The 17,041-nt window shown below is 47.6% G+C and overlaps 3 protein-coding genes across 4 annotated transcripts; 1 reads left to right on the top strand and 2 right to left on the bottom strand.

Annotated features, from left to right (window-relative positions):
* Window positions 1-458: 458 nt before the first annotated feature.
* LOC6551283 (transcription elongation factor SPT6) lies at window positions 459-7,419 on the bottom strand. Its single transcript, XM_001978391.3, has 6 exons — window positions 7,180-7,419; window positions 6,919-7,003; window positions 6,110-6,333; window positions 5,856-5,975; window positions 5,625-5,776; window positions 459-5,559 (listed from the first exon to the last, which is right to left on the bottom strand). Exons 1-6 carry the CDS (start codon window positions 7,216-7,218, stop codon window positions 603-605), a joined length of 5,577 nt encoding a protein of 1,858 aa, XP_001978427.1. The 5' UTR covers window positions 7,219-7,419; the 3' UTR covers window positions 459-602.
* A 369-nt stretch (window positions 7,420-7,788) lies between these two features.
* LOC6551335 (ceramide synthase 6) lies at window positions 7,789-16,997 on the top strand. Of its 2 annotated transcripts, XM_026982063.1 has the most exons (7): window positions 7,789-7,897; window positions 8,342-8,635; window positions 15,329-15,449; window positions 15,526-15,747; window positions 15,822-16,159; window positions 16,255-16,399; window positions 16,588-16,997. In XM_026982063.1, exons 2-7 carry the CDS (start codon window positions 8,451-8,453, stop codon window positions 16,852-16,854), a joined length of 1,278 nt encoding a protein of 425 aa, XP_026837864.1. In that variant the 5' UTR covers window positions 7,789-7,897; window positions 8,342-8,450; the 3' UTR covers window positions 16,855-16,997. The 2 variants fall into 2 exon arrangements, with proteins under 2 accessions (XP_026837864.1, XP_001978425.1); XM_001978389.3 differs by having other exon boundaries at window positions 7,790-8,635.
* Window positions 13,071-14,002, bottom strand: LOC6551282 (josephin-like protein). The gene has a single exon (XM_001978390.3). It carries the CDS (start codon window positions 13,810-13,812, stop codon window positions 13,162-13,164), a length of 651 nt encoding a protein of 216 aa, XP_001978426.1. The 5' UTR covers window positions 13,813-14,002; the 3' UTR covers window positions 13,071-13,161.
* Window positions 16,998-17,041: the final 44 nt, after the last annotated feature.

The raw sequence follows: 17,041 nt of genomic DNA, 5'->3' as shown, positions 1-17,041 counted from the left end.
CATTTAGAGGTATGCCACTTCAAAATCCGAATAAGATAAGTTCAGTTATGGAGTTTAGAACTTTAGCCTAGGGACAAGTGGATAATAATACGAATAAAACCATTGCGGAATACCCAACAGTAGGAAAAGAGCTTGCATATTTCTGGTCAGAAAAACTTGAAATTTATTTTTCGGCCTTCCATCGTCACAAACCTGATTGCTCCCCGCCCCCAGCGTCTCAGCTCCTCCGTCTCCTGCCCAGCCGTTCTCCTCCTCTTCCTCCTCCAGATGATGAATCCACTCCAACGACACATATCTAGATATGTGTGTGTGTGTGAACCGCGAATCAGTTATGGACTTGACTTAAACGTAAATATCGTTGAGGATCAATGCGGAATCGCACTCCAAATTACTAAGATTAGTGCAACTGCTTCTCCGTCAGCTGCGAGTTTATGATTTTATATTATTGTAGACTGTTCTGTTCCGTTCCGTTCGGTTGTTCTGTTCTGTTCTCGTTTTTGTAGTTTAGTGTATAGTGTTTAGGGTATAGTGTTTAGTGTATATGGTGTGTGCATAGTATTTCTTTGCAGTTTGTGGTGGTTTAGGTTTGCGTTCAGTTCGCCCTAGTTCTCGTCGTAGAGGGGCGTGGCATCGCCCAGATTCATGGAGTGCGGCGAGGTGTTGGTGCGCGGAGTGCTGCGCGGCGTGCTGCGCACGGATGCCTTCGAGGACATGGAGGCACCGGCTCCGTGGCCCTGGTTCAAGCCCATTCCCCGATTGTGTCCGCTTCCGCTGCTGTAATCATTGACAGGCGTCGATCCATAGCCGCCGCCACCACCACCACCACCGCCACCTCCTCCTCCTCCGCCGCTGGCATGTCCCATTCCCATTCCAATGCCCATGTTCATGCTCATGCCCATTCCCATCTGCTGTTGCTGCTGCGAGTGATGGTGCTGCTGCTGGGCATGATGCGACTGATGGGACTGGTGCTGCTGCTGCGGCGGTCTGCGTCTTGCCCACGCATCGTTGGCCAGCTGCCAGTCGAGGTTCTCTTTGGCACGTTGCTGGTGATGGGGCGGCATGTTTCCACCGCCCATGTTGTAGGCATTAGAACCACCGCCGCCTCCTCCTCCCATATCGTAGTATCTGGGTGTACTGCCAGTTCCGGAACTGCTGCCGTAGTGGTGCCGCTGACTGCTCGAGGATTGCGAGCTAGGACTTGGCACATTGTGGCCGTAGCGAGGCGTCTGTGAGGCATGCGGTGTGTAGGGCGTCATGAATGGAGTCTGGCCACTGGGCGTGTATGGCGTATTGATGGCACCAAACGACGGCGTCGATGAGCTGCCGTAGTGCGAAGCGGCCATTCCAGCCGCTGGACCAGAATTGTTCGCCCCGCCGTAGCCAACAATGGATTGCGTAATGGAGTAGGCGCTGGAACTGCCACCGCCACCGCCGGCGGAACTGCTGATGCCACTGCGTGGCGTTCCACCAGACACGCTGCCAGTACTGCTGTAGGGCGCCTGGGAGCCCAAGGATGTCAGGGATGATGACGAGATCGCCGGTGGCGGGCGCATCGAGTGCAATGGCGTTGAGTTGGAGGCCGAGGAGGCGCTGGCCGGCGTTGCCGTTGGGTCCAGCCAGTGTTCCTTGAACCAGCGCAGCAAACTGTTGACCGAATCGAAAATCTGGCCACGGAAACGATAGCCTTCCGGCATCACCGTCACATACTCGTGGCGCACCTTCGTCTTGGGTAAATAGGATAGCAGGAACTTGCCCGGCATGGAGCGGGAGGCCGTAAAGAAATAGTGTATCTTCTTCGGATCCTTTGCCTTCTCCTCGCGTAGCACCTTGTCCATAACATCCCGCTCATTTTCATCGCCGGTCACCGTGATTGGCTTGTAGTACTTGTACTGTATCAGTTCGCGGGCAGCCAAGGCCATCGGCGTGATGTGACGGGCGATGATTTCATCCAGATCCTCGAACTCCTCAGTGCCGATCCACAGACTCCTGCCCAGGCTGTAATCGTTCTCCTTACCCTCCTCGCGCACATCGATGTGCTGGAAGATGTCGTCGGACACCTTCCAGGTGGCTGTCAGATGGTCCTTGGACTTGCTGCTCGGACGCAGAGCCACCTCGCCCTGATCGGCCTCCGCCAGCATGGCCACCACCTCCGCGTACGACTTGTTGAAGAAGCTGGGATGGGCGATAACTCGGCGGGCGTAGGTCTTCCGCTTCATGGCCTTCGCCTTGGCATCGCTCGCTTTCCGATTGTCCTGCTCTTCGGTCACAAAATCATAGTAGTTGTCGCGCCGCGGCCGCCACTCATTGTTCACATCCTTTAGATCAGCGGTTTTTGAGGAGCAGTCGACCGAGAATCGGTCAATGTCTATCTTAATGATGCGCACATGAATCATCTGGGAGACGCGCACACGTTCCTCGGGATTGCGAACCTGCTTATCGGACAAGTTCTTGATGTGAATGAAGCCCGGCAACCCATTTTCCAGACGCACACGAACGCCAGATGCCTGGCCAGGACACGCATTCGCGTCAAAGTGATTCCACACCTCGGAAAGCTCTGGGAAGTCGGCCTTGTGGCAAAAAGGGCACTGCCAGCTGTCGCTGGTTTCTAAACGCACCGGATTCGCGTTGTCGAGCTGCTCGCCCTGCGGCCGACGGTAGGTGAACCCGGTTACCATGGCCGTTACACACTTGCCCACGTAAAACGAGTCGGGCGTCTCCTTGGTGAGCATGTCGAAGAGCTCTTCCGCACTGGGCTTGGTGTATGGAGTGCGATAGTCCTTGTACAGGCAGCTCAACTCGTTCCGTATGTCGTACAAGGTAATGCTCTTGCTGCCGAATCCTTGGCGCTCCAGCTCCACAGCGAATGCGTCCAGATCGAGATCCTTGAGGCGCTCTGGCGATTCGAGAATTTCTTCAAGAGCACCGGCCGGATTGGTCTCCTCGTCGTCGTACTCCATGGCATCGATGGCCATCTTTCTGGCCCATTCGTACGTTTCTGGATGCACACGCGACCCATCCAGCACCTCGACATAAGCCTCTGTGCTGTCGCCCAGCGATGAGGTATCGATCTTAATGAAACCGCTGCAGTTGATGAAGACCTTGGGCCCCAGATGACACACGGTGACCAGCTGAGTGCGGTTCTCCAACCGCTGGTTGCTCTGCTTAAGCAGTTTGAGTAGAGCCTGACCCTTACGCGGACCCAAGCCGCAGGTGTACTGCAGCAGGTTGACGGTCCGTGAGTTCTGCACCATCAGGTTGATGTCCAGGCCAACCTCGCTCGTTCGATTGATAAACTGCAGGCTGAGCTGCTCCAGCAGCTGTTCGCGCGGCACACGCTCCTGCAGCGGATGGTAGCGCAGACAGAGAATCTCGTCGTCCGCATCACACAGTTGCGAATACTCCACCAGCGGATCCTGCATCTTGCGGGCCAGCGAAGCAGCCTGCTTCAGCAGGGCAGGATACTCCTTGAAGTCAGATTCGCCCTTCTTCGAATTGGCATAGATTTTGGCCAGCTCGTTGTCAATTATCTCCACCTCGATGGGCGGAAACTGTTCGGAGGTTTCAAGCTCCTGTAGAATCTCCTTGATGTCTGCCTGGATGTTTTGGGCGTCACGCGATTCCGCTCCAATGACAACAATGTGTGGCTTCTTCATTTTGATGAAGTCACTCAGCTTTCGAAGATCGGCCAACTTCTGGGCCTTCTCCTCGGCGTTGTGCGAATTCTTGCGCTTCAGAATGTTCGGCAGTCGCAGGTAGTCGGAGATGTCGCCCTCCACGGTTGTCACCGCACAGAAGGCGGCCACTGACTGATCGGGATCGTAGGCCAGACCCAGCACACGTATGCCCCTCAGCGTGCTCCAGTCCTCGTAGCTGTAGTCGGTGGGCAGTTCCAACTTATAGGGTGCCACCTTTAGCCACTTGTATAGCTTGCCCGTGCAGGAACGAAGCACAAATTGCTGAGCCTCCTCGTGCAGAGTGGAGCGCAGCTCCTTGATCAGATCCGGAATAACCCACTTGTGCAGTGCCAGCTGAACGCACTCCGCCCGCAGCTTATTCCACTCCTGCACATGCTTGGAGAACTGATCCAGGTGGTACAAGGCCTTGGACTCTTCCACATAGTCGCCGGGTGGTCCGTTGGCATTTGCATTGCCCTCGAACTCCTCGAGGAACGTAATCTCCAGCAGCTTCTCCTCCTCGGCCATCATCAACTTTATGAATTGATCGCCAAAGAGATCTCCCACCGGCTTCTTGGCCACGTACTTCATCGAATACACGGGCGAATTCTCATCGATTAGCACCATGCCATTCTTGGTGGGCCGTATATTAAGTCGGGCTCTGTCGAAGTACACCTCGCGCATGGTCTTGCGGAGCAGAGGCTCCTGTGCCAGCTGCCGGGCTACCACATATTTTGCGGCATGGATAACCTCATCCGTGGTCATGAAGCGCGGTGATAGATATTGCTTGGCCAGTTCTGTGGGGCCGAGACTTTCCTGGGTGATCTCATTACGCTGGTAATTGTCGCGCAGGTTTTCGGCAAACTGCTCCGGCGTCAGACCAAAGTGCTTGGCAAAGCCACAGATGCCCGCCTTGCGGAACACCGCATAGGGACTGCTGTTGGGCGCCTGCTTCAGCTGGTCATCGATCAGCTCCGGATCTTCATCGTCCTCCGACCTTGGGACAACTATCGCCGCGTCCTCCGCCGCATCGTCACCGTTCTCGGCGGCGGCCGCTTGGCGACGCGCCTTGGCCTCGCGACGCTCCTGGATCACCTTGCGTCGCTGCTCCGCCTGCATGCGCGGCAGCTCGTGCGAGTAGTTGAGCAGGAAGTACATGTGCACGTCCTTCAGCTCCTCCATGGACTGCACGTCGGCGAGACGCTCGAAATCGCTGTCCAGCATGAGGCGCACATCGTCCGGTATGGGCTTATCAGTATCGGCGCATAGCGTGTCCAGCTGGAACTGACGCATCTTCTCGAAAAGCACCTTTAGCTTGCGCTTTCTCTCGTTTAGCTGACACCAGCGCTCATCATAGTAGTAAACCTTCCACAGATCATCGATGTTCAGCTCTGGCTTCACGTACTCCTTGCGATAGAAGGCTATGAAGGGCACCTCCAACTGCTGGTTGCGTATAAATTCCAGCGTCTGCTTAATCTTGTTTACGGCCGTCGGGGGTTTGCGCAGCTTCTCGCGGTTCTCAGGCTTCTCCTGTTCGGAAACGGTCTGCTTGCAGAACGCATACTTGTAGATCCAATCAGCCTCGAGGTCCAGCTCGTGTGATCCCTCGGGCACTGGGGTTACGGGCACCTGGCGCAGCTGCATGCGTTCTGGGATGTCTGTCTTGCGAATCTCGTTGTCCATGTCGGTGAAATGGCCACGCTTGAGCTCGCTGGGCTCGTATATGTCGAAGATGGTCTTCTTGGCCACCTTCTTTTTAAGCGCCTTCTTCTTGACACGCGTATCATCTCCTTCAGAGTCATCTTCGTATTCGTCCTCCTCGTACTTTGAGAAGTCGTCATAGTCGAAGTCTACGCCAAAGATGTCCTGACCCTCTTGGAGCGATCTGTAGTTTGATTTTATTAATAATATCTCAGGGCGTAACAACTTAATTATACTTGATATACTTACGCATCTGTAAAGATGGGACGCCGCTTCTTCTTCTTCTCGGCTATGGGACGCCCATTATCGTCTACAATGAAGTCATCCGCGTCCGACTCCGAGTCCTCCTCGTCGAAGGCGTCCGCCTCCCTGGGACTGCGCTCGCTGCGATGCTCAATGCTCTGTAGGATTGGGGGAATCAGTTGGACACTGTGCATTGTTGAAGGGGGGAAGGAGGGTCAAGGATTACTAGTGGCATACCTCATCGTTCTCGTCGAACAATTGTTCGGCAATCTGCTCCCGGGCCAGACCCTCGTCCACGTGCTGCTCCTCTCCATCGCTTTCGTTGTCGTGGATGCGACGCAGACGCTTGAACCGCTTCTGCAAGGAAAAACAAGATTAGAAAAGTAATGTTCGAGGAGCATAGATGCCCCCAAATCCCTCAGATTGAAATTGTAGTTTTACAAGTGCAAAGCTAGCACAATGCATTATTCTTCCCTTTAAAGAGCACTTACCCGTCTCTCGACCTTGACGCCCAGATTCTCCTCGATCAGATCGTAGTCATCGTCCTCGAGTCGATCGTCCAGATCGTCGTCCTCGTGCTTTTTGCGCTTCTTACCGCTACCGCCGCCTTCGGTGTCACCACCGCTATCTGAGTCGTCACCGCTGCCATCATCCTCCTCGATGGGATTGTCATCGATCAGATCTTTGAGCTCTTCGCGCAGTCGTTCTTCGTCATCTACGGAATAAGGCATTAAGAATTTTGGTTTAACACGTTCCTTCATTGTAGCCCCAGATTTCTAACTGAAACCTATTGTCAAATGTGACTCGGTTTTGAAAAAGGGCTACCTAAAATATGGCTATCTAGACGGGACTTATATGATTTCGAAATAGTAGAGCCCTGAGCATTGATTATTCCAGGGCAGCTGCATCTATTGATCTAATCCTTCCAACCGAACCTACTGCCTTAAATTGCAATTTCTTGGAAAAAGCCGCACTTCCAATTCGCCGCACTTGTTCCACTTACTGGAACGAGCGCAGCTGTTTGTTGTTGTTGCTTCTGCTGATATTCCATGGCCACGGTAGCACGGTAAAAACACAAGACCTAACCTCAAAGTTGTAAACAAAAGAAGTTGCAACCGGGCTTATTGGCCAGTTATAAATGGCTTTATCCCGGATATAGACTGTTTGGATCAAATGATGGTAAGAGGAGGGTGGGGTGAGGTAAGTGAAAAGCCCGCCAGCGATCGCCACACACGTATGGTATGTATGTATGTATTTTGTTTTTGTACGCGCTTTCAGCGTTTCGAGTGCAAAAACTAACCTTCTTCTTCTTCACTACTGTCGGAGACGGCCGCCTTTAGTTTCTTGAGCTTCTTGCGCTCGTTCACGTCCAATTCTTCCTCCTCCTGCGAGAAAAAGCAAGAAAAGCCATTGTTGAAAAAAACAATATATAGATATATGTATATGTTTGTAAATGCATGTGTGTACACACACGCAAGGCGCAACGCACACCGCACGCATACAGATGCACGGAAGGTACGCGCGGCTAGAAACCATGTTTTTGGGCTTCGCAGACACTTACCTCTGATTCCTCGGCCTCCGAGTCCAGAAATTCGGCCATAATTTAATGGAATAAAACTTAACTTAATAATTTAGTGCGTATTTATGCAGAGAAACGCCGCGTTTGTGTGCGTTCCTGCCTCTTCTCTTCTTTTTTATTTTTGCTCTGCTTCTGTATTGGTTCTCCCATTGGCATAAAAATACTAGTAAATACCCTTGCAAATATGTATGCTGTTTGGCCACACTCTTCTGCTGTTTACATTACAGTTTGCTGTTAGCTTGCAGCAGTATTATCGCTGCCAGCCCTGGCTTAAATTGCAACACAACAGTAGATACTTCCTATGACATATATTTGGTTCACATTTGTTGTCAAAAATTGGCAAATAATGTAACGAACATGGTATTACAAAATGGTTATAATCAATCATTGGTTATTAGCGAAAACACATACACTCAACTAATAGTAAAAGTAATGAATAAATTATGTTTTTATATTAATAAACGTTAAGCTATCAATTAAATTCACAATATAATGAATTAAATGCTCATTGGAAGTTCATATATAATTAGTATTTTGTCCAGATTTTAAAGCGTCAATTTTTTTTTCCTTCCTTGGTTTTTCGCATACGGGCAGACTGGTCGTGCTGCCGTTACATTTACCGCTCAGCCGAATCTGGGCACACTGCATTGTTGTTGCTCGACGAAGAAATACTATTAGTATATTATTTTTCGTTCATCCTGTAAGTTTAAGTGGACGAGACGAGCGGCGACCTACTCGACCCCAACCCGAAATTCAGAAGTGTATTGCTTTGGCCGAGAACAGTTTGTCAGGGAACTTCACTTTATAAACGCTCCGAAGCGACAAAAGTAGCATTTCTCAATACGAATTAAAATCGAAATCCTACGCCAAATTCATATTCAAATAGAAATTGAAATAGAAAACCCATAAGCCGAAGTTAACGAGACGAGCCAACAACAATTCGATTCGGCGGTTTTTTGTTTTTTGCCAGTGTGTGTTTGTGTTACGCTGTGAGTGTGCATTACGTGCATTAGTGTGTGTGGCGGCCGGTGCTCCTGTTGTTGTTCTTGCTGCTGTCGTTGTCGCCTATTGTTGTTCTTGCTGTTGTTGTTGTTGCTCGCAAGGCACAAAAACAGAAGCACACACGGAAACACACAACACGCAGGTCGCTCACACAAGCATATATGTGACAACAAACGCCAGCGAAAAAACAGAAATCTGAGAGCAAAGGAAATAAAAAACAATTGAGAAATTCAAGCAGCTGAAGCAGCAACATGAACATAGTCAATCAGATCAGCAATGCATTCTGGAGTACGCACATCTGGCTGCCACCGAACACAACCTGGGCGGACATTGCGCCCGGCTCGCGACCAGATGTGGTACACGCCAATTACAAGGACCTCATCTGGCCCATTCCATTCGCCGCTGTCGTCATGCTGGCTCGCTACACGCTGGAGCGGTAAGTTTCCCATTTTCACACTCTTTCCATTTCCCAATGCTATCTTCCCGACTCCCTTTCCATTCTTGCCATTCCCGGCAACTTGATTCCATTCCGCCTCTCTTTAACCCCATTCAACCGCTCCCGCTCTCTCTCTCTCTCTTTCTCTCTCTCCTTTCCATTCAGTAAGCCCACCGCCCACGTTTGTTGCACCATGTACAGTAAACTTTATTCATAATCCCTTCTTTTCTTCATTTCATTTAATTTCATTTTTTTTTTCGACAAACATAACCTCACGTGGAAACGCCCAACATTCTGCAAGCGTACGAATGTGTGTGCGTGTGTGTGTGTGAAACAGCGCTTGTTTTTTTGTTTGTGTGCGGTTTGTGCGGAACACACGCGTTTTGGCTTGATAGCTGCAACTCAAGTTTCCCTTTCCAAGCGACACCGGCTGCAGTTTCCAGCCAGCCGGCAACGAATTTCCCACAAAATATTAGACCCACTCCACTTTCAACTTCCTACTAATTGTTTAGTCAAAGGGAAAACATACATATATTTGTTTATAGTCGGCACCATCAGCTCCATGCGGTTTTTTTTTTTATGGATGTATGCACCGCTAACAAAAGGGGAACAAATCAGGCACAGTGGGGCAAATAGTTAATCAATCGGCCAGTGCTGGGAACTATATTTGTTTTATTTATCATTTAAAAGGTGTTTTCTGGAACACGCCAAAAGGCTAAGTTCTATAACTCTCATAAATAAACTACCTCGGTGGAAATCCAAAACTGATATTTGTTGACTTGTCAATCTGCAGCGATAAGAAAGCCATGTTTATTCAAACTTGATCGACTTCAAGGAAAACCCCGCTCCATTTGTATGAACGCATAGTGCGATAACTGAGACCCATTATTTACTTCCACTTGCAAATATTCATAAAAGTTGCTATTCTTTAACTTAATAATACCCAATCTCGCAGTTAAAATTTGCTTACTGGAAAATATATGTATAAATGCCGCATTTCCATGGCTGTTGACCCACTGTGGGCTGGGCCAAGAGCATTTTGGCCGCTTTTCAGGCCAATTAACCGGCGCGTCGTTTGGCTTCAACTATGTGGCTGTGAATATGCGAACGAGCAGCAGTTCGCGTGCACTGGCATTTGCATGTGGAGAAGTTGTTATTCTCATATTTTGCAATGTTTTCGGTGCCCTTAATTTGACAAATAATTTGCGAGCGGCGAGTTCAGCAAGTCCAGCGAGTCCAACGGACTGGAGTCCAAATTCTGAACATCTGCCTTGCAGGACAGTGTTGTCAGAAGTCCAAAGAATACACTACACACTTGATAGTGCAGATTCGCCTCGCTAATTTCGCCAGTTACTTGGCCAAAATAATACAAAAAAAATCCCAAATATTTTAACTTATAGAATTCCGACTGTGACTCTTGTTTTCATTCCATTTTCAGCTCTTTTTCTGCGGCTTGTTTGCATTCACGTTTGAAACTAAAAATTGAGACAAAAACCAAATCTGTTTCATGGCGGACCACTTTTTTTTTTTTTTTTTGTGCTTCATATTTCTGCTTCTGCTTCTTAAACGAGAATTGGTCTTCAAGGTCGAATTGGGGTTTTTCTGCTCTTCCATTAAGATTCATTTAATGGCAAAAGTCGCAGACGAATCGATTGGAGGTGCTCTAGTGCCAATCCCGAAGTGCCATCCCAGCCGTGGTGGGCATAGTGGAGCCACCTTGGACAACAGCACTAGCACCACCGCGCCACTCCGCGCCGATAAGATTTGCGCCAAGATTTACGTATAAAACTTGATAACAGTGCTCAGTACCTCGATTGTTTTACGGCGAACTCTCGAATGACTGTGGGTGTGTGTGTGTTTGTGTGGGTACGGCAGGGGCGTGGTCGACGGGGGGCAGGTGTGTCACTAACATTTATTTGGGTCAAAAGAGTGCAAAAGGGCTTAAGTGTTAACCATTGTCACTGCTTTCATTGACTAACTGCCCATTTCACAAGCTTAAAACGCGAATTCTTTATGTTTTCGCATTTGTACATATGTATGTACGTGCCCTGGGCCAAACAAGCAAGGCGAGTATTTGGACAAATTGCTCATTGGGGATTAAGCATAGCTCTGCTATGTGTTTACTTAAAATAAAGATAAGTTACTAACTTATAGTCACTCCGCCCCCATCGGGTTCTTTTTATATACTATCTTGGTCCGTGATTCGTCAACCGTTTTCCCTTTGCGGGCCTGGCCAAAAGCACTTGGCCCCGACAATGAGTCATTGACTCGAGAAGTTTTTCCAAATATGTGCGCACTTTATGGCCCGATTGGCGCTTCCCTTATGGCCACCATCCTATGCCATACTATACGCCACTATTATGCCACACACAAAAGCACGCTTTGGAATGTGTTGTGCACTGGATTGGGGTTTATGCGTATTATGTTTATGTTTATGCTGCTGGGGTGGAGGGAAGAAGAAGTAAGAGACACTTGCTATAACAATTCAAACAGCTGGGCCCAAGTGAATAGAGCTCGTCCACTTGTCCGTCATTTAATTGTTTAACTTGAATATACCTGGTCAAAGAGGAAGTATGTTTCGTTCTTATTCAAATTCAGATAAGATAGTTTTATCTCTTGGTGATAAGTTGTAACCACTAATGCCATCTACTTTCTATCGACTAATATTTCTAGTGGTATTATAATCTTTTATGAAAGTATTTTGCAAATCCATAAAGCTTATCACCGTAGAAATCCCACCTGGTTGTTCCGAACCCTGTCAGTTCGAGCACGTAGATAGAGCTCAAGTGGGTTTTATGAGTGCTAATTTTCTGGACGCAGCTGTGTGTGGGGCATGTACTATTTGTCCGCATTTATGCTGAAGCTTTTGTGATACGTAATCGCCAAGAGGCGACCCTCGAGCTCAGCGCTCTAGTGCGATAAAATTTCAGGTTAATTATTTTAATGGCTCACATGCACACAGCAATCGGGGAAATGTGTATGCATGCATACGAACATACATATGTATATTCAAATATACACACTAAATCGCCGGCCATTGGGCAATTTCCATCTGCTCCACCATTTCTCCGTCTTCTCTTCTATTTCCACCTCTAACTAACTTTGGATTGGCAATAGTGTTTCCAGGAACAACGAGCCCAGAAACCTATCCCTAAACCCGTTTCCGAATGTTTTCCACACTTTGCCTCGCTCAGCCGAATGGCTTATCGTGCCGATTGCCCAATGGTTAGTAAAAAATAAAAAAACCAAATGCCATAAAACCGAAAAAGAATAGAATGGAAAAAACGCACGTGCTTCACGCACCAGCTGAGTATGGGAATGGGTCAGGTGGTACTCCACTTCAGGGGAGAGCGGACTTGCTGCCGGTGCAATTCGTTTAATGTCCAATTAGCACCTCTTATTCTTCTCCTGAAAAGAGTATGAACTAGTTTTTATGAAATGCTCACCCACTATATAGCTAAAACTAGTATTGCTATATACTTTGTCAGGATCCTAAAAACATATCTGCGAAATTATATTGCAAATTTTATCTTATTTAGGAATTTATATTGAAATTTCATTCATGAGCAGTTACGAATATTTCCAGTCAAAGATTATGAACTTGGTTACCGATAAGCGTGGTGTAATGCCAAAAAATATTAGTATTTAATTTACAAGTCGCAGATTGTCGAATTGGTCATAAAGCAAATAGAAACAGTGCATGTTTTAGAGATTAAAATCGGCGATATACCTTCGAGCAGGGCGGTCAACCAGTCGCTGACTAATGGCGCCTATGCTAAATTCAAAGTTCCATCTGACAATCGACGGCAATGAGTCAGACGTTGTCGTCCAAACCCAAATCCAGTGTCGGTTCACATATATGTAGGATATAGCATAGCTATAGCTGCACTTGCGCTAATCTCACAATCGTCGACTTGCCTTGCGTGTTGAATTATCGCTGACAAGCGCAAATAATTCGCCAAACAACAGGCGACATATATGCAATATAGTATATTTATATATAAATATATTCTGTATGGCTTGACCGCCAGTGGGTTCCGAAATTTTAGTTGTGCCGTTGTTGTGATAAGAGCTAAATAATTGCCAGTGCATTGCACTTTGGGCGAATTTGTGCACATTGCCTAAGTGAAATTTAATAAATGCGTTTAAATAATGGTGGGGCTCTTATCGCAAACTGTCATCGCGTTGCTGCTCAATCAAAACACACTCATTATTCGCACGAAACCCAACGAATTCGAGGAAGGTGCAGCTCTCGAATGGTCCAAAGTTTCCAATGAAATTGCTAGAAATTATGGCTTAGAAATGTTTCTTGCTTGGGTTCAAAAGTAACATGTGTGTACATAATTCTTGTCGCTTTATTACTACTTCATGAATTGCTTAAATGTGGCTACCACTTACAGTGCGAAAATAGTAAATAGTAAATTTAACTTGCATATTCTAGGGCACTTTTTGGTTAATTTCATGAAATAATTGGTACAATAACTAATGGTGCTCCATGATATAACTTTATTTGCATAACCATAACATTAATCCCTGAACTGCGGCAGCAGCCAACGTTGCTGGGTCTTGGAGTCCTTTGAGTCCGCTTCCTCGTTCAGCACCACGAAAAGCTCGTGGTCCATCTGCAGTTGGGTGGCCAGAAACTCGAGGAACTCATGCTCGGTGCCCAAGCACTTTGGCTCCCGCAGCTTAGAGTCCAGGTTGTAGTAGCTGCCGTTCAAGCGACGCAGTGCCAGCCAGTGGCGCATCTGGAAGGGCAGTGGGATGTAGTAGCCCAGGCTCATCTGGGCCGGCACATTAAGAATGAAGCCGAAAATGGCGCTCAGATTGAGGCAGTGTGGATCCCGGCGGCGGTCGAACCATACCGCCTCACATTTCCGCTGCTGCAGGGCGTACATGATCACATTCACGTCGTAGTTGCCCCAACCGATCCACGATCGATGCGGATTCAGCCAGTTGCGCGGGGTCAGTGTGGTGCAGTAGTCGTCCATCTCCGTTTTGGAGAACGAGTCGGGGCCCTGGAACAGGTTGTTCAGGGCGTGGAGGCCGCAAAGGTGGCGTGTCTGCCGCTCATGGTAGATTCCATGCGGCATCATTGTGGTGTTCCCGTTCCCATTTCCATTCCCATTCGCGTTGCCACAGTCATCCCCCAGAGTATTCCCACTGGGAGATTCCATTTCGGAGCGGAGCAGTGTGGGGTGACAGTATCCAGTGGGTGAAATAGCTCCAAACGGACGGGGAGCACGAAATGGTCACTAGATGAAGTGGCTTTTTGTTGTTTACAAGTTCGAGGATAGTAGTTTATAGCGATGATACAGCAATAGCGATGGCACAACGTATGGATATCGATATGCTTGCGAAAATTTTTGCTATGCACCTGTGTGCATATCGATATTTGGCAACGGTCTTATTTTTTCTAACTATGCTAAAAGTTTTTCAACTTATCGAGTTGTAATTAAGTGGTTAAATGTACCAGAAAGTAAAAAGATATTTCCATATCATTTATATATATATTTCCATAAGCATCCCACTTTCCCTTAAGAATTTATACCTACCAAGATATTTTTAGTTTTTAACTAGAGAACTACCCAAAAAAAGTATTTAATAAATATTTCATTAGAATTGTTATGGATTTAAATGACCTTTATCACTTATAACAAAACTTGCAGTGTGCGTCATTAATGACGCACTCCCAACGTATTTTCGGTATCGAATAGTCCAATTTATTTTTACACACCCCCCGACACGTAATTTATATTTCAATAGCCTACAATTACAGGGTTTACTCCCTATAAGTATAACTTGTCTACGAACCAGGGGAAGATAAATCAATATTCCACTTCCAATGCGGGTCAATTAAATCCTTCTTGGTGCGTTAATTCAATTGCGCACCACTTGAACTTGAACTGAGCCCAGATTTGGCATTAATTCAAATTAATTATTATATGTAGAAAATAATAGAAAAAAAATGATATTTCCGCGTTTTTTCTTGGACTGCGTGCCCTGTGCTTTGACTACGAAATGAGGGATACTTTGGAAACCACTTGGAATTCCAATCCAAGCCATGCGATCTGCAAATCTCGTGGGCACGGCAGTCAGTCGGCCATTTTCGATTTCATTGGCAAATTAACTTCCGAAACGAGATATACTCTATGCTCGCAAGTCTGGCGTGGTGTCCAGCTTTGGGCGAGCTAATTACCTATGCATGTGGGCGTGCGGACAGCCTAAAAACCCATTCCAAAATCCCCATCCCCATCCCAAATCCCAGTTGCCATGCCTTGCACGTGCCAGACATTGGGGCGACGACAGGTGTGTGTGTGGTTGGGTGTGCAAAATAAATATAAATAAATAAAATAAATTAAAATCATAAACAAAAACTGAAAATCCAGAAACGTTTCCGCCATGTGTGTGTACGTACGTGCATAATTAGAGATGTTGTCAAGCCCAATGGAACTTTATTGGATATGTTGTCAGGTCTGAAAGTTAGCAATTCCATTGCCAAGATTACGATAGTTCCTGAATTCCATTCTTATGCAATATTGACAAGTTCATAGAAAACCCAACATTATCTGGCCACAGTTTATATATCTACCATAAACTTTAAAACCATGCCTCCTATAACTGCTTTATGTACTCGTAAAGCATTTTTAAAAATAGCTCTTTCTAATCGAAATCTCTCGATATTACTTGCAGTTTCTGGATATCGCCCGTAGGCAAATCACTGGGCATACGTAGTTCTAGACCTAAGAAAGCGGCAAATGTTCCTATTTTGGAGGCGGCCTATGCCAAATCGACTCGATTGAACCAAAAATGGGTGAGTTAATGCACTATATATGCCTACCATCTAACTCTAAAGATGACTGAACATGGCACTTCTGATTCCCTTTCAGCTGGCTCCGCTGTCCAAGCAGACGGATATGAGCAAGCGCCAAATCGACCGCTGGTGGCGTCTACGAAGGGCCCAGGATAAGCCGTCGACACTGGTTAAGTTCTGCGAGAACACCTGGCGCTGCATCTACTATCTGTACAGCTTCATCTTTGGCGTGATCGTGCTATGGGACAAGCCGTGGTTCTGGGATGTGAAGAGCTGCTGGTACGGCTACCCGCATCAGGTGAGGATTTCGACTGATTACTCTTGAAAGCAGCAGCGTCTTACTTGCTACTATACATATTCCATCGCTTGCAGTCGATCAGCAATGATATCTGGTGGTACTACATGATTTCGATGTCATTCTACTGGTCACTCACTGGCACCCAGTTCTTCGATGTGAAACGCAAGGACTTCTGGCAGATGTTCATCCATCACATGGTCACCCTGCTGCTGATGTCACTCAGCTGGGTGTGCAATTTGCATCGCATCGGTTCGCTCGTCCTGGTCGTTCACGATTGTGCGGACATCTTTTTGGAGGCCGCCAAGCTCACCAAATATGCCAAGTATCAGAAGCTGTGCGATGCGATCTTTGCCATCTTCACAGTGGTCTGGATTGTGACCCGTCTGGGCTTCTATCCACGCATCATTTACAGGTGAGTTGTGCCCAGCGCCAAACCCTCTCTTCGTTTATCTGAACCCAATCCAACTGACATGCTCTTCCATGCCAACCATCCTGTTAACCCGGCAGCTCATCTGTGGAAGCACCGCGCATTCTGCCCATGTTCCCAGCCTACTACATCTTCAACTCATTGCTTCTGATGCTGCTCGTCCTACACGTGATCTGGACATACATGATCCTCAAGATCGTTGTCGACTCTCTGCAGAAGGGTCTGGTAAGTGTGGAGGCATTTGGCCATCAAGCTCTTATCCTCTTAACTGTGCTGTTTATCTCCGTAACCTACCAATTATCTTAAACTGATAAGTCGCTACAAATTCTTTAAGAAGTTTAATGTGCCTATGTAGATTACAAACAGAACTTGATTGTATTTTGGAAACACTCATCCATTTCATTTCCTTTCAGATGTCCGGTGACATACGTTCCAGTGATAGTGAGGATCTCACAGACAGTTCGGAGAATGCACGTCTGGCCAATGGCTCGGCGCGCACCAAGAACAAGCCTTCGGTTGCAAAATCTGACGGAGGAGCAGGAGCAGGTGCTGGCGCTGTTACCCAGCGCAAGACCAACAATGCCAACAACCACACGACCGAGGCGGCAGGAGGAGGCGCGACAACGGCAGCCAAGTTGGATGGGATGCAGGTGACTGGTAGCGAATCCAGCGAGGAGTAGCCGGTGGACACCTTCAGCTGAGACACCAATACCACTGCTAGTGGGCACACTTCCCGAGGAGCAGGCGCAACAACAACAGCAAACAAACAAAATCCACTTACACCCCAAACACACACCACACCCCCAAGCACACACCCCCAAGCACACACACACACACCCACGCATGCACGCACACACACACACCCAC

Source organism: Drosophila erecta, unplaced genomic scaffold, assembly GCF_003286155.1.
Source record: "Drosophila erecta strain 14021-0224.00,06,07 unplaced genomic scaffold, DereRS2 tig00000126-arrow-pilon, whole genome shotgun sequence".
In the NCBI taxonomy this organism is placed as follows: Eukaryota; Metazoa; Arthropoda; class Insecta; order Diptera; family Drosophilidae; genus Drosophila; species Drosophila erecta.
Note: the sequence above shows the minus strand (reverse complement) of the source record. Positions and strands in the feature narration are given on the sequence as shown.

What these genes read in the sequence shown, in the direction of transcription:
- LOC6551282 (XM_001978390.3), bottom strand. Translation starts at nt 13,812, where the DNA reads ATGGAATCTCCCAGTGGGAATACTCTGGGGGATGACTGTGGCAACGCG.
- LOC6551283 (XM_001978391.3), bottom strand. Translation starts at nt 7,218, where the DNA reads ATGGCCGAATTTCTGGACTCGGAGGCCGAGGAATCAGAG. An exon ending in CGGAGGCCGAGGAATCAGAG is followed by an intron (nt 7,004 to 7,179) that starts GTAAGTGTCTGC and finishes TTTTTCTCGCAG; the next exon opens with GAGGAGGAAGAATTGGACGT. An exon ending in GCGTCAAGGTCGAGAGACGG is followed by an intron (nt 5,976 to 6,109) that starts GTAAGTGCTCTT and finishes TTTTCCTTGCAG; the next exon opens with AAGCGGTTCAAGCGTCTGCG.
- LOC6551335 (XM_026982063.1), top strand. Translation starts at nt 8,451, where the DNA reads ATGAACATAGTCAATCAGATCAGCAATGCATTCTGGAGTACGCACATC. An exon ending in CTCGATTGAACCAAAAATGG is followed by an intron (nt 15,450 to 15,525) that starts GTGAGTTAATGC and finishes ATTCCCTTTCAG; the next exon opens with CTGGCTCCGCTGTCCAAGCA. An exon ending in GGTACGGCTACCCGCATCAG is followed by an intron (nt 15,748 to 15,821) that starts GTGAGGATTTCG and finishes CATCGCTTGCAG; the next exon opens with TCGATCAGCAATGATATCTG.